Source organism: Enhydra lutris, unplaced genomic scaffold, assembly GCF_002288905.1.
Source record: "Enhydra lutris kenyoni isolate GAN:26980312 unplaced genomic scaffold, ASM228890v2 scaffoldscaffold109, whole genome shotgun sequence".
In the NCBI taxonomy this organism is placed as follows: Eukaryota; Metazoa; Chordata; class Mammalia; order Carnivora; family Mustelidae; genus Enhydra; species Enhydra lutris.
In genome coordinates, this window is record NW_019154193.1 from 208206 (window position 1) to 235772 (window position 27567).

General features: G+C 54.8%; 1 protein-coding gene across 12 annotated transcripts; it reads right to left on the reverse strand.

Annotated features, from left to right (window-relative positions):
• Positions 1 to 31: 31 nt before the first annotated feature.
• Positions 32 to 22572, reverse strand: LOC111139467 (transient receptor potential cation channel subfamily V member 2). Of its 12 annotated transcripts, none has more exons than XR_002640094.1 (21): positions 22146 to 22569; positions 20324 to 20629; positions 18740 to 18900; positions 16636 to 16929; positions 14787 to 15085; positions 12203 to 12376; positions 11664 to 11819; positions 10949 to 11044; positions 9999 to 10069; positions 9476 to 9641; positions 8382 to 8448; positions 7934 to 8274; positions 6904 to 7031; positions 5881 to 5960; positions 4029 to 4206; positions 2473 to 2832; positions 2176 to 2251; positions 1677 to 1943; positions 1302 to 1393; positions 699 to 803; positions 32 to 468 (listed from the first exon to the last, which is right to left on the reverse strand). XR_002640094.1 is itself a non-coding variant. In XM_022491730.1 (15 exons), the coding sequence occupies exons 2-15, from the start codon at positions 20521 to 20523 to the stop codon at positions 4112 to 4114; spliced, it is 2301 nt and encodes a 766-aa protein (XP_022347438.1). In that variant the 5' UTR covers positions 20524 to 20629; positions 22146 to 22568; the 3' UTR covers positions 4006 to 4111. The 12 variants fall into 12 exon arrangements, 3 of the variants coding, with proteins under 3 accessions (XP_022347438.1, XP_022347440.1, XP_022347439.1); XR_002640093.1 differs by having other exon boundaries at positions 2153 to 2251; XR_002640091.1 differs by having other exon boundaries at positions 1892 to 2251.
• Positions 22573 to 27567: the final 4995 nt, after the last annotated feature.

Below are 27567 nucleotides of genomic sequence, written 5' to 3' on the forward strand. Positions count from 1 at the left end.
TTTTCTTCAAATACATGTTTTTAAAAACCAGTACTAAAGACCATCCTTTATTGCAGTTTGTGGTAATTGCACATAAGTATCAGTTTCAGAAGAAATATGTTTGCATCTTAAAGAACTCAGACCCTTACCCAACAGAACAAATTCATACAGTATTTAAAACTATAGAAGCTCTCTGGGTAGGAAAGATAAAAATACAGTATTTATAGTACATTACTAGAAAACTCAAGAATTCAATGACACCAACAGTGCTTACCCTACAGTTTGCCAAACACACTTGTTGGCTCTGCTTTTAAGATTAAGAGCCAAAAAGAGTTGGTTCACTTTTAAGAGAACAGACTCCGCATCTCAGCACAAGGTAAGCACGGTTTCCACACCAACTGTTGAAGCCTGGGTTTTCAGTCCGAACTGATGGTGACCACAGGACCCTGAACTGCTGCAGCATGGCTGACCATTCTCTGCAAAGACGGACTGCAAAGAAACTAAGTATCAGTCTCACTTCCTGCTCCAACCAACAGTTATTCAGTGTAAAAAAGGTATCTTCAGAAACCATACATTCACCACTACACAATCTGCCGGTAATTCCAGCTATTTTGGGTGATTTCATCATTTGATATCCTTTTTCTGAGAATCTCTTTTAACAACACTAGCCGTTTATTCATTCTACCACGGGGGAGGGGTCCTTGTCCTTGGAAGCTTACCTCTCTCCTTGGGCTGAGCTGCAGCCGCCACCAGCTTTCAAACTCCACACCGCGATCACCGTTCTTCAGCACACAAAACCCAGAGGGGAATGAACCGAGGCATCCCTAGTCAGGCAGCAGGTAACAAAGGCAGAGAAAAGAGTTTTGCTCATGAAGAGCCTCAACTACAAATCCCAGCCCATCCTAACGGCAGCCCTTAAGAACCCACTGGAGGTGTTTTTTCGTTCATGAAGCCATGTGAAGTCTGTAAGTCCTAACTGGCTTTTCTGGGTGTTGCAACCTCATTTCATCCCATCATTTTAACCCCACACACCTACGCGGTCATCTCCAGGGACCGAGGAAAGCTACATCTCAGTAGACAGGCAACTGGGACAGCATTTTAGAGCAGTGAGCTAACAGAAACTCCCGGCTTTCCTCTGCCCTCTGCTCCACTGCCACTATGAACCGTATCTGTATCTCCAGGATACGCTCAATGAAGGTCAAGGGCTACAGTAATACAAGGTTATTAGGTTAGCCGGATAAAAGTGCCACTACCCGACCTAACCGGAAGGTCACATCATCTAACGGCCGGCCATGCAAACTGTTCCACAGACCGAAGCTTACCTTAACGGCAGGCCAGTGCTCCTCCCTCGAACACTCAGCAGCTGGTCTCGATCTGATCACACACCGGTGACCCCGCAGCACTCATGTGCAACCTGGGTGAACAGACGAGAAAAGGTCACTGTCCAAACCAGACCAACTTACTCCAGGGCGGCGGCAGCTGGGCAGGACTTGTTGACCGCAGTCAGCCAGGAACGTTATCGTCAGTTATCGCTTCTGACGGCACTTCCTATAGATGATTTCATCAGAGCAGTCAACATCTCCCTGCTCCCCAGCACCGCTCCCGACACCTGAACGGAACCTAGAACTCAGCCCTGATTGCTTGAGGAACCACGGGGGCACTGGCCGCTTTAAACCAAGCATTTTAACGGAATTCACCTCTGGCGACAGCTGTGGTAGAACAGCTCAGGGTCAGCAGCCGCGCCCTGCCATTGCCACTCCAAGCGCCAGGCTACGTGTGCAGTGCAGAGGGGCACAATTACTGCCCAATTCATCAACCGTGAAGGGGCAGCCAATGCCGGTGCACTCAGACCAACGAACACGGAAAAGCGACGTTAGGGGTTGGCGTAAGTCCTGCCCACACTGGGTCCTACCTCCGGGTGGGAGACCGCTCCTGGCCTGAAGGCGCTGCAAGGGATGTGCCACCTGGAACACGGGAGGGCGACAGGCGTTAAGGGCACGTAGTTAAAGTGCTGTTCAACCCGACCGTTGAGGCTTCCGCGACCACGGTCAGACAAGCATCAGAGTCGTCAATTATCGCTTCTGACGGCACTTCCTAACCCCAGGATCATCAGCACCGTCGGGCAAGCCCTCCTCGATGTCCCATGCCCCACGCTCCCCCGGGCCGCGCCTACCCAGTCCTCCCGGGTTGGCGCACCTCCCACGCCCCGTCCGGGGAGCAGGGAACCGGCCTTCGGGGACCTCGGGCTCCGGAGTCGACGGCGGCAGCGGCCCTGCTGGAAACACGCGCGCGGGCCTTGAGCCTCAGTCCCCGGCAGCCCTGCCTGACTCTCCCCAACCGCCGCGCCCGCCCCGAAACCCGGAGACGCGCCATAGGGAGCCGCCCTGCGCCCCCCACAGAAGCTTCCCGAAAACAACTTCTCAGAAATTAAGAAACCTTTAGCTCCTTCGCCCTCGCCGCCAGCTACTAGGCCCAATCACACACACCACCCACCTCCATTTTCACCGTACGGAAAAGATCGTCTCTTTTGCGGCCTGGGCCTTTAAGGAGTCGGAATATTCCATTCTTCACAGAAGGGAGGGTAATACTGGCAGAGACTCACGGGAACTTCCAGCTCATTTCACGATGCAGACTCCGTCTCACCACCCGGTGACACCCCCCTCCGTTAGAGCCTATGGTCTCTTCCACGTCCCCGGGAATTCTGGGTCCCGCGGCGCCCGGGGTGTTCAGGGCGCATGCGCGGGGGCTGGAGCGTACCTCCTTATCTCCGTGGTGTGGAGGACATTTCTCAGCCTGTGTGAGCTTCCGATGGCTCGTGTGGTAAATGAAGCTGTCGGCACCGCAGAGGCTGTTCTGAGGATCACATGACATACCACGCTTGAAACCCTGCGGAGCCTTGGCAGGCAACAAGCATTCATAAAATAGTAGCTGCTTCTCATTCTTCGGGCTGCCTGTCTGCTCTCTCCCCACGGCCATTGCCGAATATCCGCGGAGCCTTTCAGAACGCCTGCGCGCCGACAGCTCGCATCACTCCCCTTGAGAATGACCTCTAAGGAGCGAGCAGACGTGTCTTAGCTGAAACCGCTTCCATCCCCTCCGCCCCTTCTTTCCTGATTCCTTAGGACTCCTGCATCCGTTCCCCAACCCACCAGCGATGGAAACCTCTCCCACTCCACGAATGCTTTCCTTTCAGCCGTTGCACATGCTCCGGCCTCTGCCACTTAAAAGCCATTCAGTGCAATCGCATTTTATAAACGCTCATTACTCTGAGGGAGAGCAGTTCGTCCGGACGAGAAAACTGGAAAAGCTATCGCGAGACAACTTTCTGGTCTTAGAATTTTAAGGATTTTAACGGTGGGGCGGGGGCTTCCAGCAAAAGCCAAGTCAGGGGGTTAAATAAACGGGTTCCTCGGTCTGCCTGAAGAATTTGGTAAAGGTTCTAAGGAGAGCCTGGGGGGCAGCAAGGGTATCGGGGAAGAGGTGTCTGGAAATTCGGGGTCAAAACCGTGGAGGACTTGGGGAGGCCAGCTAGGGCGTCCTGTGGGCATTGAAGGAGCCTCTTAAGCCTTCAGGGCACAGAAACACCCTAAGATGTTTCTCTTTCTCTTCCATCTTAGGAAGGCCCCTCTGCCTGCCCTGCAGTACAGCTTGGAGGGGTAGGAACTGAGCAGGCAGCCCAGAAGAGAAAGAAGCTAATAATCCAGGGCCTGAAGGAAGCCATGGAGCTCAAAAGCTTTGAGAGAGATCTTGGAGGTGGCTTTAAGGGATGTCCGGAAGCTATGGGAGAGGAAGGAGTGGTGGCTGTGTTTCCTGTGTCTATCACCGCATATCTGTCATGACAGCGGGCACAGCACCCAAGAAAAGGACCACCCTGAGGCTGGGAGCCAGCAGGGAAGGGTCCCCTGTGCCTGAGTGAGGCTGAGAGTAGCCCAGCCCCAGACAGAGAAATGCTCACCGAGACGTGCAGATTGTCAACCAGCCCAAGAGCCCATGAACTTCACTTAAATAATGTTTCCAGGAGAGTTAGTGATGAGAAAATATTTATTTACATTTGCTACCGAAGTTCCCTGGGGGCCCAGAGCCACCAGGTAGGGCTGGGAAGGTCCCCTGACTCTGTCCCGAATCTGGGCCATTACTGGGACTTTAAGAGCTGGAGTGGCAGCTGATCTTCCTCTGAGGCAGTGTCCTCCTCTACTTGGGAGGCTGGGGCTGGATTCTTCAAGGTGCCTGTAAATAGGATGGAGAGCGCTGTGGCTTGGCCCTTGGGCTGTGTCCCCAGGAGGACAAACAGGAGGCGGCCACAGCCATGAAAGCACATCCTCTGTGTACAGCGGGTAATCCCGAAGTCCCCAACAATCCCTCTCTCTACCTCCCCCTTCCATAAGCATTTCCTGAACCCCAGCTTGGTGCCAGTTGGGGGCTTCCTCCCAGAAGTTCAACATTCCTGGTGGTAGAAACCAGGACACCTGAGACTTGCTGAAGAGCTGGAGGGAAGTGAGAAGTAGGTGTTCAGGGAGCTCTGAGGGAACCCAAGCTGTAAGGAAGACAGCAGATTTGGACACCCAGAGGAGCGGGAATGACACTTCCACAGAGAGCCAGGGAAAGCAAAGAACAGGGAGCACCATGGAGGGACCAGCTGTCGCATGGAGGGAGGTGTTGGAAATGGGCGGGATTATAGCACTGGATCTTCACCTCCGCACTGAGGAGTCAGTCCTTCCTGGCAGTGGGAGGCATGGAGTGTGGGCCTCGTGTAGTTTCTGTCTGCCTCAGAGAGAGAAGCCCAGAGCAGAAAGACTTGTCTAAAGGAGAGGGTGCAGCCCTGAGCCCAGCAGTGGTGCAGAAGGGGGAGAAATGAGGGGTGGGGGCAGAGGGGTGAGTGGCTGCCTGGGAGGGGGACATTGAACAGAGATCTTCAAGGCCTCCTGCCTGGGTGAGGAGGTGTGGGATTGCACACACACTACCTGGTAGGATAACCCCACGGTCGTTCCTATTGGGAATTTCCAGTTGGAAGCTCCAGCTGGCAGTGGGTATGGGATTGGGGTGTGGAATTCTTGGGGCAAGATGAGGGGCAAGGTGACTTTCAGAGTCTCAGCATTAAAGTGACAGAGTGGCAGGACTCAGGGGAAGGGAGACAAAAAGAAGGCAGGCAGAAAACCTGTGGGTTTGTGAGGGCCATGGTCATCTGGTCACTAGGGACCCAGGAGCCTGGGAGACCAGCAGGCTTTGGAGCCAGAGTCTGGAGGAGTACCCCCTATGCAGGGGTCAGAGGTGATGCAGGTGCTGTTGTGGGGATGGTTTGAAGTGGGAGCTACTGAAGATTCCAGAAAGGACATACTGTGGAGAAAGTTAAGCCTCAGAACAGGCCTCAGGGTAGAGACAGGAGGGGCTGTCCCCACACTAGAATGGACAGGACGCAGGCCACGACAGTGGGGGAGAAGCACCAGAAGTGACTTCTCAGGGCTATGGGGGCTGGGGGCTCCTGTAGCCAGGGAAAGCTGGGGATCAACAAGCCTGGCCTATGAGTGGGGGCTCTGGGAGATGCCCCCAAAGCTGCGGGATAGGTAGGGGGCCCTCTCTAACCTGCTCCCCGGCTGGGTCCCCAGGCTCAGCCCAAGGCTGGCGCTGGAGGGCCCGCTGAATAGGCCCAGAGGCAGGAGGTGCGGGCAGGTTTAGGGCTGGAGGGGGAAGCACCAACAGCCTCAGAGTGTCTCCCAGGTGACCGCCTGAAACAGGCCAGTAAGGAGGTGGGAGTGGAGAGGAAAGGTGGGAAGTGCTCCTTAGTGGGGCAAGCCTTGGACACGGGGGAGGTCCTGGCCTAGACTCTCCATGGCTGTGTGGCTGAGCAGACTCTCTCTGTCTCTCTCTCTCCAGGACAGGACTCCGGCCACCGCCGCTACTCACCAGGGACTGCTGGCCCTGAGGGCTCCTCACAAAGGGACGGCAGTGTCTGCTCCCACGAGGCCCAGTTCACCTCCTCCACCCTGAGGGCCACAGAGCAGCTTTGAGGCTCCAGGAAGCCACCTGTGCCACACGCTCCGCCCCAGGAGAGGGGCGCTCGGAGACACAGGGTAGACACGGGGACTGGGAGGAGGATGGGCTTTGGCCACCCCTTCTCCCCAGACACTGAGCCACCCACCATCCCGCTGTCCAGTTGCCACCAGGCTCTCTTTCCCGTGGAAGACTTTGTTTTCCGTGGGAGGGTTGTCGCCTCTGTGGTCAAGCTGGGAGAGTCGGCAGGCAGACCAGCCGGGGCAAGGCTACTGTGCTGTAACCTGAGGGTCCCTCTGGCTTCCTGGCCTCCTAACTGTTCCCCATTTCAGGCCACGGAGTAGGTCAGGAACAGCCAGAGAGGGGACAGGCGGTAAGTGGCGGGCCTGGGCCTCTGAGATCCAGCATCCCTGACCTCGCCTGCCTGGGGCAGAGTGCCTGGTGCTCCTAGGCCCTGCCTTTCCCACCAGACCTGACTCCTGGCAGCTGTCCCCTGGCTTTTAAGAGGGTACGGCTGAAGAAAAATAAAAGAGAGAGTAAGGCTGGGGGCGCCAGTCAGAAGAGCATGTGACTCTTGATCTCCCAGTCATGAGTTCGAGCTCCACACTGGGTACAGAGATTACTAAATAAAAAATTTTTTAAAAAGAGTAAGGCTGGGGGCACCTGGGTGGCTCAGTGGGTTAAGCCTCTGCCTTTGGCTCAGGTTTTGATCTCAGGGTCCTGGGATCGAGCCCCGCATCAGGCACTCTGCTCGGTAGGGGGGCTGCTTCCCCCTCTCTCTCTGCCTGCCTCTCTGCCTACGTGTGATCTCTGTCTGTCAAATTAAAATAAATAAATAAATAAAGAGTAAGGCTGGCCTGCCCCACAGCAACCTCCAGGGATCACGGGGCAGCAAGGCCCCAGGCCGCCTGCCCCTCACCTGCCTCCTTCCCTCACCTGAAGCACCAGCGCTCATCGGGGCTGCCATCCGGCCTGGTGCCAACGGTCAACTTCACACCAGCCCGCTGCTTCTTCCTCCTGCACCACCAGTAGCCATTCTCCATCTCCAGGACGGAGATGGCTTTCTGCGGACAAAGGACACATGAGACAGTAGCCAGGAGGATACCTCATAGCACTTGACAGTATAACCCCGGGTCTGCTACACAGGTGGATATGAGTCTAGCTCCAACATTTGATTACCTGAGGGATGGAAGCCCCCTCAGGACCCCCTCCCCCAATCTCAGTTTCCACACTTGCAGGTGGACAGGTGTCGAGAAGTCAGCCCATAATGCATGCTCAACAATGACTTGGAGAGTTACAGATTCCAGAATTCCACACCATGAGGTGCAGGAGCTTGTCTGCTCTGCCCACATGGAGTCTGCCCCCTGGCACAGGAGGGAATTAGGTGGGGCATGGAACTTGTGGGTGAGGACGCTGGCTCAGAGAAGTAAGGGGCTTGCCCAAGGTCAACGGTGAATCAGTAAGAGTCCAGCTTCCCAGCAAGGCTCTCGGAGTACCAACTGCCCGCCCGCACCCCCACCCTTCTCTGGAGAAGAAGCAGCTACTGCTTTCAAGGTAGGCGGGTGTCACATCAGCCCCCAACTACAGGGGCCTCTGCGCCCCGACTCCCGCAGACTGGCCCGTCCCAGGACTGCAAGTCCTGCCTCACCCACCAAGCCAACCCCACCAACGGTATGAGAAACACAGAAGGTGAGCTACATGAGGGCAAGGATTTGATCTCATTCTCTGCCGTGTGGTTCGCATGTAGAACCGAGCCGAGCCTCACGGTAGGCTCTCGAGAAGTCCTTGATCATGATCAAGATCACAATCCTGATTAACACATGGAGCCCCCACTAGGTGCCAGGCACCATCCCAAGGGCTCTAGATCTGTGAGCTTTCTCAATCCTCACAACAGCCCCCGGAAGGAAAGCGTGGGTGAGAGGGGCCCAGACCGCAGGCCGTCGGGGAGGGGAGCCGCCCTCAGCACCTGCAGCTTCCAGATGCTCCAGCTGTCAGAGGCGACACTGTTGACGGTCTCGCTCATGAGGGCGATGAGCATGTTGAGCAGCAGGATGTAGGTGAGCAGCACATAGGCCAGCAGCAGCAGGAGCACGACCCCGCGGAAGCGCAGCTGGTCCTGGAAGGCCAGCTCACCCATGCCGATCGTGAACTTGAACAGCTCCAAGGAAGCGTCCAGGATGCCGCCGTATGGGGTGGAGCTGCCCTCCTCCTCCGTCCCTCCTGCCCCAGGCTGTGCTGCTGCCTCCGTGGCATTGGGGCCCCTGGGGCCCCTGGGGTCCTGGGCTTCCCGGCTCAGGCTCACCAGGGCTGCAGGAGGGAGGAAGGGGGGATCCTCAGCCTGGGGAGGCCAGGGGCAGCCTCCAGGGCATACGGACCGGGCAAGGGCTGGGCAGGGACTAGAGGGGCGCCTTTACCTACAGCGAAGCCAAAAAGGAAGACTAAATAGACGAGCAGGAAGCGGAGCAGGTCCCGCAGGATGACCTAGAACACACGCGTGCATCCAGGAGTCAGAGCGGGGGACTAGGCTGTTGGGCCCGACCCCTGACCCCTGCCGCGGCCCACACCACCCACATGCACAAAGGTGTGCATACACAAGGCCTCAAGGAGCCACATGGAGTAGACAAGTCTTTAAAGAAACCTTTAAAGTGGCTCAGTGGGTTAAGCCTCTGCCTTTGGCTCCGGTCCATGATCTCAGGGTCCTGGGATTGAGCCCCGAATCGGGCTCTCTGCTCAGCAGGGAGCCTGCTTCCCCCTGTCTCTCTGCCTGCCTCTCTGCCTACCTGTGAACTCTCTCTATCTCTCTCTCTCTGTCAAATAAATAAATAAATAATCTTAAAAAAATAAAAACGATATCTAATCAGGGGTGCCTGGGCGGCTCAGTCAGTTAGGTGTCCAACTCTGGATTTCAACTCAGGGTCATGAGATCGAGCCCCCAGTCTGCTTAAGATTCTCTCTCTCCCTCTGCCCCCTCCCACTCAGTGTCTCTCTCAAAAAACCCCCCCCCAAACCATAGAGCAATATGTAATCTTCTCATCTGTCTCTGAGTGTTTTCACTTCCCCTACCACAATGTGCCCTGCAGCAGGGCTGACGAGTTACCCATTTTGTTAGCGACCAAAGGAGCATATTCCAATGCTTAGAACAGGGCCTGGCCCACAGGGCACACATCCCAAACTTTTGCTGATTACGTAAATGGATGCAGAAAAGTCCACGGGCCCAGATGTTCCAGGACACAGGCATGCAGACGAGCTCCTGTGTACCGTGTCTGCCCCTGGGCTGTGCAGAGATGCACGTCCTCCCCGGGGGTCATGTGTTTGCTTACCCGTGCAGAGCACTGACCCCTGAGGGCAGGTGCCTGCACACTCATGCTCCGGCTTGCACTCCGAGAGCGCCTGGCCAGGTGAGCCGTGGAGGAGAGCGCCTGTCCGATGAGGCCCAGAGGAGCCCTGCTGGAGGGTGGTGCCCAACTTTGCCTGGTCAGGCTACTCCAGGGCCACCCCCATCTCTCACCTTCTGGATCATGACACTGTAGATGCCTGTGTGTTGCAAGCCACGTGTATAGTAAAGCAGGTTGAGCCAGCCCAGCACCAGCGAGGACACAAGCAGAGGCAGGTACCACTCCACGGCCAGGAAGCACAGCACCTGGGACAGCACCGTGAGCAGGGCCTGGACCAGGCTGTGCAGGGAGAATCTGGGTCAGTTTGCAGGCTGACCCCTGGCAAGGCTCCCCCTGACCCCCACTGGCCAGCGCTGACCACCGCTGCCTCTCCCGCCACCTCCTGATGGATGGGAAGGCCTCCATCTGTCTGGGACCGGACCCCATCAGGTGCAGAGCGAGCACTCAGTACAGGGAACTCTCAGGGATGGGAGCGGGAGGGCACTGGAGCCCCAGGCCAGACAGCCTGCACTTTGGTCCCGGGCCCCTGGCACTCCCTGATGCCGGGTCCCCTCCTCTCAAGCCAGCCTGGAGCCCTTCTGCCACACCAGCCTCTCCGGGGCCTGAGACAGGGGAGGGGAGGGAGGACCCACATACAACAGCAGCTCAAAGTAGCTGTCCACGAAGGAGATCCAGATGAAGAGACGGCGCCTCCAGAAATACCACAGCTGTGGGAAAAGGGGCACAGGGCGTGTGAAGTTTGCTCCCCAGGCCACCGAGCACCGAGCAGCCCTGCTGCCCCACTGGGGGGGTCTAAGCCCGGGCTCCCCACTGTGCCCCCTGCCTGTGGGCCTGGCTCTGCGACCTCAGGGGCTCAAGCAGCCTCTTGGACTCTGGGTTGGGGGGAGTGTGGAACTCATAAATCCTGCTGACCCCTGAGAGAGCTTTGAAGCCTGTTTCCAGAATGTGTCCCCCCCTCCCCACAGACTCCCAGACAACGCCAGGGGCCTCTTAGCTCCCCATGGATCCTGATGAAGAACTCGCTCACTACTCCTGGTGAGGGGAAGAGCTCCCTCTCCTCCCCTCCCCTAGTCTCACAGGGACCCCCCCTGGATGCCAGCCCACCTGAATCTGGTCCCCAACTACTGCCCACACTGAGGCTCAGTTTCTCCTCAAAAAGCCCTGCTGGCGGAGTCGACCTGAGCCTGCCTGCCCCATCCTGTCTGTGGTTCCCACGTGAGGAAGGAACGGCCCAGCCAAGGGACCTGGGGACGGGGGCTTCCAGCCACGTTCTTTGGGGAGCAGAGTTGGCAGGGCCCGAGGAATCACAGAGGCCATGTGCTACCCCACAGGCACCCCAGAAAGCGCAGCAGGGAGGTGCCAGCCCCAGAACCCAAGGCCCTCAGCTGCCCTGAGGCTGGTAGGGGCGGGACTGGGTAGAGGATTCGGTTTCTGTGGTTTTCAGGGAATGAAGGGATTGTGGTTAACTCCCTGGAAGGCCCCTCCTGGTGGGAATTCTACATTTGCTTCTGGGTGGTCCGGGAGCCCATAGAGTTGCGAGTCATGGGGTGGGGGCCGGGGGGGGGGGGGATGGGAAGAGCCCTCACCTGGCCCACGAGGATATAGACGCCCCCAAGCAGAATCAGGATGTGGCCAAACAGCAGCAGGGAGTCTCTAGCAGTCACTTCCTGGGGGAAGAAGGCCTGCGGAGGAGACAGTCTGGTAGGACCTGGGGCCTGGAGTCCCCTGCCAACAGGGAGACTCTCAGCTGAGGGCCGGATCTGAGCACGAGCTGTGGAGAGACCACGCAGAGCAGCACAAAGAGCACGGGCTCAGCGGCAGGACCCCCACCCCCACCCCGGATTCTAGCCTGTCATAGAGACACACTGATGTGGTTTTGAGGGTGGGGTCTGGCGCCAGACTGCCCAGGTTCAAATCCCAACCCCCGCACTTACAGCCTGTGTGACCCTGGGTAAGTTACTTCACCTCTCTATGCGTCCCTTCCCTCAACTGTAAACTGGAGATGGTAACAGCTGTCACCTCAGAGGGTTGTTGTGAGCAATGATTAAGTCAGTTAACACAAGTCACTTCCTTAGAATACCGTCTCCCATATGGCGAGCCCTGGGCCAGTATCCTTGTTTTCCCCACGGTGTGGGCTTCCATACCGTTACCCGCTGAGGCCGAGCCCGGGCTTATCACTCAAGCCGTCACAGCCTCGGTGTGAGGATCTGCAGACAGGGCTGGCCACCCCACCCTCCACCATCATCCTCCAGGGTCGCTCCCAGGAGGCCTCCCCCAGAATGTGCCCCTCCCGGGCCTTGCCTTCTCCAGAGCCGGCTGGTGGTAGGCAACCAAGGTGAAGAGGACCGTGTAGATCAAGTAACACAGGAAGTTGAAGAAGAATTTGGGGATTAGCAGATCCCACTTCGCCTGCAACAGCTTGTTCAGTGGCTCTAAAATCACCATTCGGTGCCGGTCCTGGGGATGGGAATGCGAAAGCAAGGGTCAGGCTCAGGTCAGGCTCAATGCAAGGGCTGAGGGAAATGGAGGTGGGGTGGGGGGGGCAAATGAGCCCTCCCCACCGACCTCCACCCCACCCACATGGCTATGGGTTGACGGAGCGCCTCATCCTCCAGCCCCAAGCAGGGGCCAGTCAACAGGCCGCCCGTGGTTGCCCCCAGGCCCCCAGCCTGCTCCACACAGGTCAGGTGGGACTGGGGTGTGGAAGGAGTATGGGGGGGGCACATCCCCACTGGCACAGTCCCAGGGCAGCTTTGGTCCCGCGGGCAGCCCTGACGTGTGGACCTTGCAGGGAGCTGGGCCAGGTCCCCTTACGCACACCCCTGCCCCCCTGGGCTCACCGGGCTTCTGCAATGAAAGGCAATGATCTCCAGCACTGAGTTCTCCTCCCAGCTGTCCACAGAGGCCAGGTCATACAATGACACCCGGACTGGCCCGTAGCACCACTCCGTAAACTTGCGAGAAAGTGACTGGCACGGCTCTGGGAACTCCCGCTGCAAGATGTGCCTGAAAATCTGCAGTGGGGATGGGGGCACATGAGCTTGGCCTGCATGGCTACCTCCTAGCACTGACCTTGGGTAGGGAGAAAGGGTGGCTGGGAAACACTCAGCGCCCCGCAGAGCTGCCCACCACCTGCAGAGCTGCACGCAGACACACACACACACCCGGACACACGGGTCCTTGTGCGTATGATTGCTCACACATCCCACATGTTCAGCCACGATATAAACACTCCCGTCCATTCACATATGTCCAGGTCTAAGGGAACCTGGCTCTTCCTTCCCCACTCCTGTCCCGAGGCCTCTTTCCTGGACCCCCTACTGGCAGAGGGACCACCAGCCCAGGGCTCCGGGAGGCCCCCTGAGATATGAGCTACACAGATGTGTACACTTCTGTGGTCAGAGCTCAGAGCTTCCAACATACTAGAAAGCATCCCTAAGTTGAACAGGTTAAGAAGCATTTTGGTTTTGGCGTGCCTGGCTGACTCAGTTGGTGAAGCATGTGGCCTTTGATCTCGGGTCATGAGTTCGAGCCCCATGCTGGGTGTAGAGATTACTTAAAAAAGAAGAAGAAGCCAGGCACCTCGATGGCTCAGTCGGCTGGACATCTGAGTTTGGCTCAAGTGATGATCTCAGGGTCCTGGGATTGAGTCCCGCATCAGGCTCCCTGTTCAACGAGGAGTCTGCTTCTCCCTTTCCCTCTGCCCCTCCCCCTTGCTCATTTTCTCTTTCTCAAATAAATAAATAAAAATCTTTAAAAAAAAGAGAGAGATAGAAAAGCAACTTGGTTTTACAAATGAGGAATGGGGAAAGGAAAGGCCACCCAGCCATGCCTCTGGACAACAAAGGGAGGTTCCCTTTGGAACCCAGGTTCCCCAAAAACCTTGGGGAATAAAATAGTAAAACTCCCATTTATGTTTTTTTAATCTTAACCCTTAAAAAGGCCTGTGTTTGAAGCATGGGGCCCTGTGTAAAAGGAACAGGTTGCCCACCGTGAAGCCCCGCTGATAATTAGGCTCAGACAACCTTCTGGTTGTCATTTGAAAAAAAAGTAGAGCTGAGTCATGCTTCCTTTTTATACCAAAATGACTTCCAGACAAATCAGTTTTAGGCATTAAAAATAAAACTGCAAAGTCTGGAGGAAAATATGGATACAGAATATATATGTATACGGACACACACAAGCTTTTATATATATACATGTATATATTATATATATATATATATATATACACACACACACACACACACACACACACACACAGCCTTATAGAAGGTATTAAACAGTACCAAAACCAAGGAATTCTAAAGGAAAAGATAATTAGAATTGTGTATATATAGGAAAATGTAAAAATTCTGCAGGGCAAAAATCCCAAAAGAAATGCTTTTATGGGGCACCTGGGTGGCTCAGTCGGTTGAGCGGCTGCCTTCGGCTCAGGTCATGATCCCAGCATCCTGGGATCGAGTCCCACATCGGGCTTCTTGCTCCACGGGGAGCCTGCTTCTCCCTCTGCCTGCCTCTCTGCCTCCCTGTACTCTCTCTATCTCTCTGACAAATAAATAAATAAAATCTTAAAAAAAAGAAAAGAAAAGAAATGCTTTTATGGGGTGCCTGGGTGGCTCAGTTGGTTAAGTGGCCGGCTTTTGGTTTCAGCTTGGGTCATGATCTCAGGGTCCTGGGATCAAGCCCTGCTTCTGGCTCTGTGTTCAGCAGCAGCAAGGAATCTGCTTGAGATTCTCTCTCTCCCTCTCCCTCTGCCCCTCCCCGCTGCTCTCTTTTTCTTAAATAAATAAATCTTTAAAAAAGAAAAAAAAGAAATGTTTTTACTAACAAACCAGAAGAAACATTTGCAGCTGTTATAGAAAACAAAATGCTAATGCATTCATTATAAAGGACACTTACCAATCACTATGCAGAAAACCTAATAGCAAATCTAATCATACAAGAGGCAAAGAATATCAAAAGACTGTCTCCTCATCGAGAAACCCAAATGACTTAAAAATCCCAGTGTTTTATAATGTAATTTATCAGTTCAGTAGTTCATATATAATTCATCAATAAACACACATATATTAGAGGTGTGTGTTGAACATGTTCTTAGTACCAGGAGAGTTAAATCAAAAAGTGGGGACCCTGGGGTGCCTGGATGGTTCAGTCGGTTAAATGTCTGCCTTCGGGTCAGGTCATGATCTCAGGGTCCCGGGATCGAGCCCCGTGTGGGGTTCCCTGCTTCTCCTTCTCCCTCTTGTGTGCATTGTCTTCCTCTCTCAAATAAATCAATCAAATCTTAAAAAAAAAAAAAAAGTGGGGAGACCAGTGATCTATGTAGAAGACCACCCCTGGCTCTTTCTGCAGAAAATTCAGAATAAGTCCTGTTGCTTCCTGGAAAGGTGGGGAAGGAATGGGGGCTAGCTAGGTACTCACCTCGATTTTGCCCTCCCTGGCGGCCAGCTTCAGGGGTGTGAGTCCCTGCAGGTTGGGGATGTCCTCGAGCTGCACTGTGGGGCAGAGGTGGGCCCCCTCGCGGAGAAGCCTGTCATACATGTCGATCACCAGGGCGCTGTTCTCAGTTGAGTTGTCTGCGATCATCACCAAGGCATGCAGCACCGTGTTGCCGAGGGAGTCGGCGGCCTGCAGGCTGGCGGGCTGATGCTCGTTTTTTAGCAGGTAGGTCACCACCTCCCACTGGTTGGTGCACGCGGCCAGGGAGAGTGGCAGCTCGCCTGGGGGGCCAAGGGGGGGCAGCTTGAGCCTCAGGCCTCCCAGTTTCCACCTGCCTACTCCTCATGCTCCTAGGACAGAAGGCCAGACCTCCTTCAGGAGAGACAGCCACCCACAGGAGAGGAGGGAACGCTGCCTTGGGATCCCGGGCCCTCCCAGGTCTGTACTATGAGGGAAGACGGTCCCAGACACCGTGGAGGGCAGCTGTGCCTTTTCCACTGGTGAAGGCGGCCCTGTCCAGCTCTTGACCCAAGGGAGTGGCGACCATAACTCTTTACCATCTAAAGGAGCAGAACATGGAGAGCCTAGGTGGTGCAGTCGGCTAAGCTTTTGGCTCAGGTGATGATCCCAGGGTCGTGAGATCGAGCCTCGGGCCGGGCTCCACATTCACTGTGGAGTGTGCTAAAGACTCTCTCTCCCTATCCTTTTGCCCCTCCCCCGCCATGCTCACTTGCTCACTCTCTCTAAAATGAATAAATCTTTAAAATTAAGGGGCGCCTGGGTGGCTCAGTGGGTTAAGCCTCTGCCTTCGGCTCAGGTCATGGTCTCAGGGTCCTGGGATCGAGCCCCGCATCGGGCTCTCTGCTCAGTGGGGAGCCTGCTTCCCTTCCTCTCTCTCTCTGCCTGCTTCTCTACCTGCTTGTGATCTCTGTCAAATAAAGAAATAAAAAAAAAATCTAAAAAAAAAACCTTAAAATTAAAATACAAGGGGGCGCCTGGATGGCTCAGTGGGTTAAGCCACTGCCTTCAGCCTAGGTCATGATCTCAGGGCTCTCTACTCAGCAGGGAGCCCACTTCCCCCTCTCTGCCTGCCGCTCTGCCTACTTGTGATCTTTCTCTCTCTGTGTGTGTGTCAAATAAATAAATAAAATTAAAAAAAAAATTAAAATACAGGGGCACCTGGGTGGCTCAGTGGGTTAAGCCTCTGCCTTCAGCCTAGGTCTGGTCTCAGGGTCCTGGGATAGAGCCCCGCAACAGGCTCTCTGCTCAGTAGGGAACCTGCTTCCCTCCTCTCTCTGCCTGCCTCTCTGCCTACGTGTGATCTCTGTCTCTATGTCAAATAAATAGATAAAATCTTAAAAAAAAAAATTAAAATACAGGGCGCCTGGGTGGCTCAGTTGTTGGGTGGCTGCCTTCTACTCACGTCATGATCCCAGAGGCCCAGGATAGAGTCCCGCATCGGGTTCTCAGCTCCATGGGGAGTCTGCTTCTCCCTCTGACCTTCTACCCTCTCATGCTCTCTCTCACTGTCTCTCTCAAATAAAAATAAATAAAATCTTTAAAAATAAAATAACCCTGTCTGGTCAGGTTTCCCACACACGAGTTCTGCCAGCCCCTTCCCCTCCCCCCGGTCTGGGTGTGGATGTGTGGGGAGCTTCCTTGCCCAGACAAGGCTAAAACATCTCCTAAGACAAACTGCTTTTGCAGGCAGCCCAGTGATTAGAAGTATGAACCCTTGGGGTCAGACAGCTCTGCCACCCGTTACCCATGTGACCTTAGACAAGGCTTTAATCCCCTCTGCCCCTCAATTTATCCAAGAAAGGCTCCTCACCAAAGTAGAAGCAAGTCCCCTGGCTCTTTTTCTGGAAGAAGTGGCCGCAGGCCCGGGCATGCACATTGGCCCCATTCTCCACCAAGAGCTGCACACACTGCAGGCTCCTCTTCTCGATGGCAATGTGCAGGGCGCTGTGGCCTCGGTAGTACTCATCCGTGCATTGGGCATTGACCAGGGGCTGGGGATTGCCAGAGTCCCGGTCGATCTGGAGCAATGGCAGGATGCAGGCGTTGGCTCCATCCCGAAGGTTCAACACAGCCTTCATCAGGCACGTCTTGCCCGTGGAGCCCTCTGTGGGAGAAGGGGAGGGGAAGGGGCACCAGAGTGCTCAGGTGGGGAGTGGCTGGACCGCCTACGAGCCTGCACAGCAAGCCCACGCAGGGGGATAAAAAATGATTGTCACACATGACTGGTGGGAGCAGAGCCATGCGGCAAGGTCAGTAAGTCTTGAGCCAACAGGTATTAAAATACCAACAGGGGGCACCTGGGTGGTTCAATCGTTAAGCATCTGCCTTTTGCTCAGGTCACGATCTCAGCCAAGGTGGCGGGATCGAGCCTCGCATCAGGCTCCCTGCTCAGCAGGAAACCTACTTCTCCGTCTCCCACTCCCCCTGCTTGTGTTCCCTCTCTCACTCTCTTTCTCTGTCTGTCAAATAAATAAAGAAAATCTTTAAAAATAAATAAATAAATAAATAAAATACCGACAGATATGACTGTAATTTCTGCCTCAAAGATAAGTTTCTAAGACATAAATTTGTTGTATGTGCAATATGGTCTACAAAAGACCATTCAAAGCAACGTTAGGTGGCTCTACCCCTTAACGGCTCTGTCTCCTTGGGGAGGTCACACGGCCTTTCTTAACCTCAGTTTTCCTGACTGTAAAATGGGACTATTCCAGGGTTGTTCTAAGGGCCCAATGGAATTACATACAGAATTTTTAGTACCCAGAGGGCCTGGCACAGAGTATGTGGAGGCCAAAAACGACACACAACCTTAAATGGCCATCATTAAGGAATTCGTTAGCTAAACTGTGGTAAACGTACACAACAGAAACCTCTGTGGCTGACAAAGTGACTGACTTAGAGGTCTGTGTACTGAAGTGGAAGGTACGAGATGGAGGCACCTGGGTGGCTCAGTGGGTTGAGCCTCTGCTTTTGGCTCAGGTCATGATCTCAGGTCCTGGGATTGAGCCCCAAGTTGGGCTCTCCGCTTGGCAGAGAGCCTGCTTCCCGCGCCCACCCCCCGTCTGCCTCTCTGCCGACTTGTGATCTCTGTCAAATAAATAAATAAAATCTTTAAAAAAAAAAAAAAAGAAAGTACGAGATGTAGCACATGGCAAGACCCATCACATAAGTATGTACCTAATATATTTAAACGCTTTGAAAAGATAGACGCTGGGACGCCTGGGTGGCTCAGTTGGTTAGGCAGCTGCCTTCGGCTCAGGTCATGATCCCAGCGTCCTGGGATCGAGTCCCACATCGGGCTCCTTGCTCTGCAGGGAGCCTGCTTCTCCCTCTGCCTCTGCCTGCCATTCTGTCTGCCTGTGCTCGCTCTCTCTCCCTCTCTCTCTCTGACAAAAAAATAAATAAAATCTTAAAAAAAAAAAAAAAAAAAAAAAAGATAGACTCCAAATCATTAACGGGGATCCGGGATGTCCTTCTGTTTTACCCTCAGCTTTATACATGCCATTACTACCTGAATCTTCTAGAATACACAAATCTTGTTTTTCTAACCAGACTGAACGATCAAGGTACTTCGATCTGGGGCAAAAAATGTTCTGAGATGGGTCAAGTGTATGGTATGTGTATTACACCTCAACAACACTGTTATACAAAAAGAAAAGAAAAAGAAAACAATGCACCGTGGAAGCCTGTGAGTATCCATTTGGCCAGTGAAATGGGCTGAGGACGGCAGAGGTAGGCCAGGAGCCCGTGGGGTGGGTGGACGTGGGAGGCACATCCATGACCAAAACGAGGCATTCGGGCTGGAGGGTTGCTGAGAACTGCCCCTTGGCTCTTGACCAAGGTCAAGGCTAACCCGTCTGCCAAGTCTCAGCACAGCGGTCAGGGCGCAGGGGCTCTGGCCCACAGGGCAGACCTACCTGTGTACTCTTGGTCGGTGAGGTACTTGCTGGTCCGGGACAGGTACTCTGGTAACCCAGCCAGATCCTTGGGGACACCCCGGGCAACTGCGCTGAAGAGCCGATCACGGTCAAAGCGGTTTGGGTCCGGCTGGCTGTGGGGATGTGACTTGTGTCTGATGCTATGGAAGAACCATGGCCCCTTCAGGAAGCCCCCAACCCGGGCAGCCCTTTCATGGAGTCCTGTGTGCACCTTGCAGGCTCGTGAGCCCCGGGGGAGCCTTTCTGAGGAGCTCTTCCTCCCAGGGCAGACCAAGGACTCGCTGAGAGACCCGAGAAAGGGAGATGGGCCTGTCCGTCTGTCCGGGGCACTAGCCCCGGGCACCCTGTGACTCCAGGCAGAGCAAATGGAGTCTGGTCTCAGTATCAGGTACTTATCATTTGCTGGTTGACTTGATGATTTCACAACAGGCTCCTGATCCCAGAGGGAGGATTTCAGCACAAGAACGTGTCATGCCCTTGACCTGGACCCCGGGTCGGGATGGGACCACATGTGCAGAACGGGCTCACATGGGGGGAGGGGTGTCTAACTAACTCCAGACCCTGACTGCTAACCTCCAGGCAGAGTCTAGGCTAGGCAGACAGAGGTTTCTCAAAGACATGGGGGCCCAGCGCTGAAAACTATCAGATGTTCACCAGAGTTTGACTGAGAAGCCACATTTTGGGGAAATGCTATAACTCTTTAGCATTTAGAAGCTTCTGGTGACAGGGAAGGGGAAAGGAGCAGGGGGACCCATCCTGGGGATGCCCCCCATGCTGGGGGCTCCTGGAACCATGGTCAGCAGATATGAAGGGACAAACAAAGGTGGGGGGCTCTTTGATTCCCTGGAGAGTCTCAGGTCCTGGCTTCACCAAGGAAGGCTTTGGTGACTCTGATGAATGGGAGATTGTTGGGCTCAGTCATGTGTTAAAGCTATAGCTGTGTGACTGAGAGAGCCAGGCCCTGTCTCCTCCATGGCAGGAAGTTGGGTGTCCTCCTGGTCTGGCCAGACACACCCTCATCTCCCCAGCAGGCCACGTGGCCACACCATGACCAAGAGGACCATGCGGGTGACTAGGGAGCCCTATGGGCAGTCCAGCTGGGGGAATTGGCCATTTGGAAAAAACACTTCCTGTCACAGGGTGGCATCACCGTCTTGGGGTAGGGCAGCCCAGCGAAAGCACAGACGGCAGTGAGGGGCCTATTCTGCCCGTCAGGGAGGCTCCCCGACTCCCAGAAGCCTCACGCACATCCTCTCCTGGCCTGGTCTGAATCTGACCATGGCCTTCCAACACCAGTGATGGGGGCGGGGGCGGTCTCCAGGCTGGGCAGCCAAGGGCTGGTGCCCCATCTCAGGCACAAGGATGGAGGAAGGGGCTTTCCTGACGGAGTCCTGCCTTGCCAGCCTCATGCATCAGACTTCACACTGAGGGGGGAGACCGGGCAAACCACACACATACCCGAAGGGGCACTGGGGCTGGGCCAGGCCACCAAATCTGACTCAGGGTCCTCCACTAGAGGTGAGCGTCCCCCGCCCCGAGTCCCACCCCCGTTTGCTGCCTCACCTGACACCTTCTGGTTTGCGGTATTTGAGGTTCACTTTGATCTGAGGGGAGGACTTCTGGTCCTCCCCCTGGAACGGCGACTCCATGGGGGGTGGCCCATCCCCGTGGCCGGGCTTTCCTCTGTCCGCCTCACTGCCATCTTCTTGGTCTCCATCCCATGTCTGGAGCCTGAATGCCGGAGGGCTGGAGGGTGAGGCCATCCTAGGGTGAGGAGGCTGCTCTGTCCGGCTCAAACCTTGGTGACAGAGCTGTCAGAAGCTCCTTCTTCTTCCCAGCCTGGGTAGGGATAGGAGGTCCAGCTGAGGCCTACAAAAAGAAAAGTTTAGAAGCTGAGTCCAAGTAGACCCACCCACCGAGTCAGCCCAATGGGACAGGGAATGAGCCATGAGGGAGGCAGGCAGAGGGTGAGGAGAGAGAAGGAGGCCCCTGGTGTGAGCTTGGAACATGGGAAGAACAGGGACCCAACAGGTCTGCCTCTTGACGCAGTCCCATGGGAAGGGTTGAGATTGTCCCTGACTGTCCCTCCGGGACTTCCTGGGATCTGAGAGACCACAGCTGCTGATCCAGGAAAACAAACTCTCGAGTTCACAGTATGAACCTTTCTCTACATCACATCTTGTCCAGTGGCCAATACTCACAGCAGATAAGAGTGCCGTTGTAGGCTAGAGGCAGGTCGTTCAACCTCTTGCCACAGAAACGGTTGGAAAACCAGTCTACTAAACCTCTTATTTTGCTACCAGGACGACTAAGGCCCAGAAAGGGGAAGTGACTTTCTCAAGGTGGTCAGCTGTTGGCAGACCCTGGTCCAAAACCACAGACAGCACGCTACCATGACGGTCTGCTTCAGTTCTCAGTAGCTCTTGGGGCCCATCCCTGTTTTCAGTCTGACTCATCTCTGAAGGCATCAAATGCCACCTCTCTCTGTGCTTTTGGGTCTGTGGGGGCTTCAGAGTGGGGAGGGAGACCCCTCGCTGGAGGCCCAAGCTCCCCCTGACAGACAAGCCCACCTCAGGTCCTAGATGGGGCTCAGGGCTTTGACATCTCTTCACAGGAGAATGGAAACCATAGTCCCCATCGCATGGCAAGGCGTGGGGCCCCGGTGGGGGGTGCAGTTAGGGGGAAGACTATGTGCCCACCAGTGGGTAGGAGCAGGAAGAAGGAATAAGAGCGAGCGGTGGGTGGGGGGACAGCTGGGTGGGAGAAGGGGGCAGGGAGCAGAGAAGAGCATGGGAAAGGAAAAGAAAGGCCAGAAGTAGAGAGGGTGGATGGTGGCAGGGCTTGGGCTGTGTCCCATCCAGCTTCAGGCTCCCACAGCCCTCAGGGACCTGGAGGTGGGGGTGGGGGAGGCATTTTCCCACAGAAGCTGGGGAGGCCGGGATCTGGCTGACTGCCTCCACATGCAGGGTTTTTTTTGTTGTTGTTAATTAGTTTGGTTTTGGTTTTTTACTTCAACGTGAGCCACCATCTTTCTGTCCAATCTGGGGCATCCTCCCCAAGCCACACACCGTTTAGCTGGCGTGTGTCCCTAACCATCTCCCCCGCCCCCCAGTCTGCCTCCCCGGAAGCCCCCCAGCTCACCATTGCCAAGAGTCAGCAGCGACAGCTACCTGTTCAGCACCCGCCCCCATCCTGGGGGCCTGACCCTCACCGGGCGGGAGGAAGGGGTCCGGCAGTCCAGGTGGAAGCCGGAGCCCCTCGAAGACCCTGGCTCGGGGCTGAAGAAGCAGGGAGCCCCCGCCCTCGGGCTTCGCCGCCCTGATCAGTCACTGTCGGGTCAAGGCCGCCCCCTCCCCAGATGTGCCGGGATCGCCCACCGACTTACCCCGCAGGGCGGCCGAGCCTAGGGCTCGGCGTCCGGGGCCGCGCACCGCTGGGATCCCGGGCCTCCGGGGCTGCAGGGGCTGCTGGAGGAAGTGAAGCCGGGAGGGTGGCGGGCGCTGACAGCCCGGAGCCGCAGCACCTCCCCAAGCCTGCTTCTGAGCTCCGCCAGCGGGCTGCGGTCTCGGGGTCTCTGGGTCTCCGCACCCTCAGCCCACCCGGCCCGCCGGCATGGTGTGGGGTAGGGGGATCTCTCCCGGGTCGGGACAGGAGGGCCATCAGTGAGTGACCATCTGGACCACTGGCCACACCCTGCTCTCGGGAGACACGCCCCGCCTCCCCACCCCCACTGTCTAGCCAAGGAGGGCCCCGGTGGGGGTGGGGCAACCAGAGGCAACCCTTGGGTGCTGGGGCCTTGCCTCCGGTGGGAGCCGGCATGGAGTGGGGGGGGTTCTTGCCCCATGGTGCTGATGTCTACCTCCTTCCGCGCCCCACCACAGGGCTTCCAGGGGCCATGTGGCTCAGACTGGGAACTGGTGGAACCCATCACGGGGCAGATAGAACTAATGCGGACGGGCCCCGGGGACAGGAGAGACGCAGCCCAGCACACGACCCTGGGAATACACGCCACCCAACCAGCTAGCAGTTTGCGGGGATTTTCGCACCTGCCGGGGCTTTCCCCCAGCCCCCCAGCCGGGGTGGGGGGGTGGGGGCCTGTCAGTGGCACACTTCCTTTCGTGAAAGGCGCTTCCAGCACCAACCAGCAGGGGCCGACAGGGAAGCCCCCAGGTAATGCCGAAATCATAACTCCGGGCCACTCCCTGGTAGGGAGGAATTCCACACTAGGGTTTAGGGACTCAGTCACCCTGCTGGGAGACTAGGACACCTTCCTCTTCCCAGCTCCCTAAAATCCAGTCCCCTCCCCAAACCTACCAAATTGTCTCTTTCTCTGTCTGACCGAAACAACTATCATCTCTCCCCGGGGAGACTGCAGCCATCCCCCAACTAGTCTCTCTGCTTCAGACCAACCCTACCCTCGTACTCCATTCTCCCTACAGCAATTGGAAGGATCTTTGGATCTTTGGAAAACCTGATCACCCCCACTCCTCTGCTTAATCCCACCTCCCACCCCCAACCCATTGCTTCCCCTGGGCTTCAAATACAATGCAAACTCTACACCATAACCCTGTGAAGTCTAGATGTTTTTCTCCACCTTCATCTCTCTCGCAACCCTGTCTTACAGGTTACACGCTAGACCCGCGCTGTCCAATTGGGTAGTCGCTAACCACAGGGGCTATTTAAATGTAAATCAATTATAATGAAACAAAATTAAACATTCAGTTCTCCAGTCACGGTAGCCACATTCCGAATGCTCAGTAGTCGCATTTGGTTACTGGCTACCATACTGGACCGCACAGATATAGAACTTCTCCATCATTCCAGAGGATTCCATTGGACATGTGGCTCTAGACACTGGGACGCATTTCAGTTTCTCCAGTATGTCATGCCCCCTTCTGTTGCCTCCAAGCCTTGCACAAGTTGGTGCACCTGCCAGGAACAACCCTCCCTGCCCACACACCCCCCCCCCAAACACTGCCCTTGTTCTAGCCAACTCCTACGCATCTGCTGTCTCTCCATTTAAACATTGGTTCCTCTGGGTAGCCTTTCCTAGACCGTGGACCAGGTTGGGGGGCCCCATTATGTGCTCTCATGACACTTAGTACTTCTCTGATCATAACTCACTATCCATTATTGTTAACATCTGTCTGGCTTCACCTTTAACAATAACAGATGCATACTAAGCGCTCAGCACGGGCCAGACACTGTGGCTAGTGCTTTACGTGCAATTCCCAGAGCAACCTTATTTCACAGACTGGCAAACTGAGGCTGGGCAGGGTTAGGCACCTTGTCCAAAGCCAGAGGGCTGGGATGAGACAAAGCAAGGTTTGAATTCCAGGGCCACATGCTTATGCACCAAGCTCTACAAGGGACAAAGTTTTGCTTTTTTTTTTCTCTTTTCTCCATATCCTCAGGACCCAGCAGCCTGCTTGTGCTCAAGAAGCCTCCCCCACCCCCCAAGAAGGCTTTGAATGATTGGGTGGCTAATCACAATGCAGAGGACATTACTGTGTTGGGGAAAAACTGAGGAGTGAGTGGATACACTCACATCCTTCAGAGGCATCACCACATCAGGTGACCCTGACAACTGGGCTGAAAACCCCAGTTGCAAATGCAGTTTATAAAAAGTTCTCAGATCATCAGCCATCAGGGAAAGGCAAATAAAAACCACAATGAGGGGTGCTGGGTGGTTCAATGGGTTAAAGCCTCTGCCTTGTGGCACAAGTAGGCTGTCATGAAAAGGAATGAAGGAGTTTCACATGCTACAACTTAAAAAAATTGTGGATACACCTTAAAAAAATTAGGCTAAGTAAAAGATGCCAGTCACAAAAAATCTCATATTGCTTGATTTGATTTATGTGAAACTCTAGAATAGGGAAATCAATGGAGACAGGAAATAGATTAGTTGTTGATGAGGGCAACAGGGCTTGGGGAATATGGGGAGCTGAAATGTACAGAGCTGGGGCTCCTGGGTGGTTCAGTCATTAAGCATCTGCCTTCGGCTCAGGCCATGATCCCAGGATCCTGGGATCGAGCCCCAAGTCGGGATCCCTGCTCAGTGGGAAGCCTGCTTCTCCCTCTCCCACTCCCCCTGCTTGTGTTCCCTCTCTCTCTCTGTGTCTCTCTCTGTCAAATAAATAAATAAAATCTTTAAAAAATAGAAATAAAATGTACAGGGCTTCTTTTGGAGGAAATGAAAATGTCCTCAACTTGACTGTGATGGCAGTGGCACACCCTGTAAATATACCAAAGACCATTGAATTGTACACTTTAAATTGGTGAACCGTACTACCTTAAAAAAAAAAAAAAAGTCCTCTGAGCAGGAAAGAATGCCTGTGTTTTTAGCAGAAAATGAATCAGGCAGAGAAGCAAGTCTTCCTCAATTCCAAGGTTACTGGACTTCTATTTCAAGAAACTTCCCCAGTCTAGTCTCCATGTAAGGAAAATCTCCTCTAAGTAAGTAAAAAATCTCCTTTACACTTCTGTGTTTCATTTCACACTTAGCTACTTTTTATAAAGGCATGTTTCTTTTTTTGAATTTATTTTCATAATCAATTTTAACAAAAACAATAAAAAGGTCACAAAAATGTGTAACAAAGGTATCTTTTGGAGGAGGGAGTTAAGAATCAAGGATGGGGGACACCTGGCTGGCTCAGTCAGTAAACTCAGGATCCCGAGTTCAAGCCCCAGTTTGGGTGTAAAGCTTACGTGTAAAAAAAAAAAAAAAAAAAAAAAGGATCAAGAATGGGAAAGCAACTTCCTTTTCAATGTGTATCCTTTATACTATTTTATTTTTTTCCATTGACTTCTAAAATAATATGGAATCTCTTGTTGAGTTAATGCTCCAACTCACATATGCAAGATATGGCCAAACTCTGTGCATAATTAATGTAAATTCTAAAGAGAGGTGGTTGAGAGGGGTTCAGAGTCTGGAAGGTGGGAATTGTTCTGGCCTTAGAGGGAAGGAAGGGTAGGACTTGGGGTGAGCCAGGTGAACAAACCAGGAGCCATGCCTAAAGCTTTTGCTTCTCCTTGTGCCAACCCCAAAACTTGGTCCAGAGCCTGGGCTGGGCGATGTTTACTGGCCAGATAAATGCAGCCTCCCTGAGCATCTCTGTATCTGGAACTGACAGAAAAGGCATAGAAGTATGCCCGTTTAGGAACCTCGACAGGCTTCCTGGTACAACGCAGGCAGAGACTGGAGTTCAGCAAGCTCATAGTGGCAGAAAAAAATGCTAGGTGAGGTGACCCTGGTCCTCAGCGAGACAGGGACCCTCAGAGGGCTACCAAGACCAAGAGCTCCTCCTGGAAAAGGGGACTAAAGTCCTGCTGGTGTGAGTACAGCCTGCTGGCCTGGGAGAATTCTCCCTCTCATGGAAAGTGAGCTGCCCCTTCCCACACTGCCTCTGAACCCCAGAGGCCACTGCTTGGCCAGACCTCTATGTGGGATCTTTCCCCCCAGGATCCAGAACAGCCACATCCAGGCCACGGGCTAAATCTGGGAGCCCAGTCCCAGGTCCGGTCAGCTCTAGGGATTCCCAACCTTGGGCTGGAGCTGGGCCCTGTTCTCAAAAGGCCCTGCTATTGGCTAATGGATTTTTATTTTACTAACGAAAAGATCAGGAGAAAGGGATGTCATTTGAGAGACCAGAACTGAGAAAAGGGGGATAAGTCAAGATAGATAAAGCCGGAGTCAAGATAAAGATGGGGCAGAGAGAGGAAGCGCGGGTGTTAGGACAGAGAAGAGAGACACAGCCTGAGGCAGGACAGGCCAGAACCCGCGACAGAGACTAGGCGAAAGGGCAGACGCAGGCAGGGTCCGTCCGGGCCGAGAACCGAGAATGCATCCGATAGGCTGACTGAGATCAAGGATAACCCGGGCTGCGTGGGATGCCGAGTCTAGAACTCGGCTTTCGGTCTCGGAGGGGTGGATGCGGGTCAAAACCATGAGCCTGGAACGCAGAGGGGAGACTCCGCCCCCGCACCGCCCCTCCACCACCCCGGGACTCCTCCCCCACCCGGCCTCAGCCTCGCCCCCGCGACAGCTCCGGGGACGGCCCCAAGTGCAGCCCCGCCCCCTTTCCCTAAGCGAGCACGCGCCCGCGCCCCGGCCACGCCCCCCCCCCGCGGAGTCCCGGTCCCGCAGTCGGCGCTAAGTCTCCCATGACCACGTGGGGGCGCTGCGGAGCCCCGCCCCCGCGCCCTTGATTGCTGGCGGCGCGCGCCTCCAGCCCCACTCCTTTCCTGAAGGGATGAGCTGGACAGTGAGAGGTCAGGACCTGTGCCGTCTGCCTCCGTGAGGAAGCGGGCTGGTCCTAAAGGGATGCACTCTAGAGATGGGAACGCGAGTAAGCTTGGAGGGCGCTGCCTCAAAGCTGGAATTTATTTATCCTAGTTGTGGGATCTGGAAAGTCCAGGTCAAGGCCCTGGCATGGTTGCCTCCTGCTCAGGGACCTTGTCCTGGTTCATATCCAGCACCTTCTCCCTGTGTCCTCACCTGATTGAAGAGGCAAGGGATCGCTCTGGGTCTCTTTTATAAAAAAGGGCACCAATGTCACTCATGAGGACTCCACCCTCGTGATCTAAGCACCTTCTGAAGACCAGGCCTCCTGATCCCATCACATTGGGCATTAGGAATTTTGCGGGCCTGGCGGGGGGGAACACAAACGTTCTGATCTTAGCAAAGGGAATAAGAGGTTGACTAAAGAATCAGGGGCAAGAGTTCAGAAGGAGAAGTTATGATTTGAGTGTTAGACCCTCCCTCAGAGCCCTAGAGACCCCAAGGGCTGCCCCATTGCTGCAAAAGC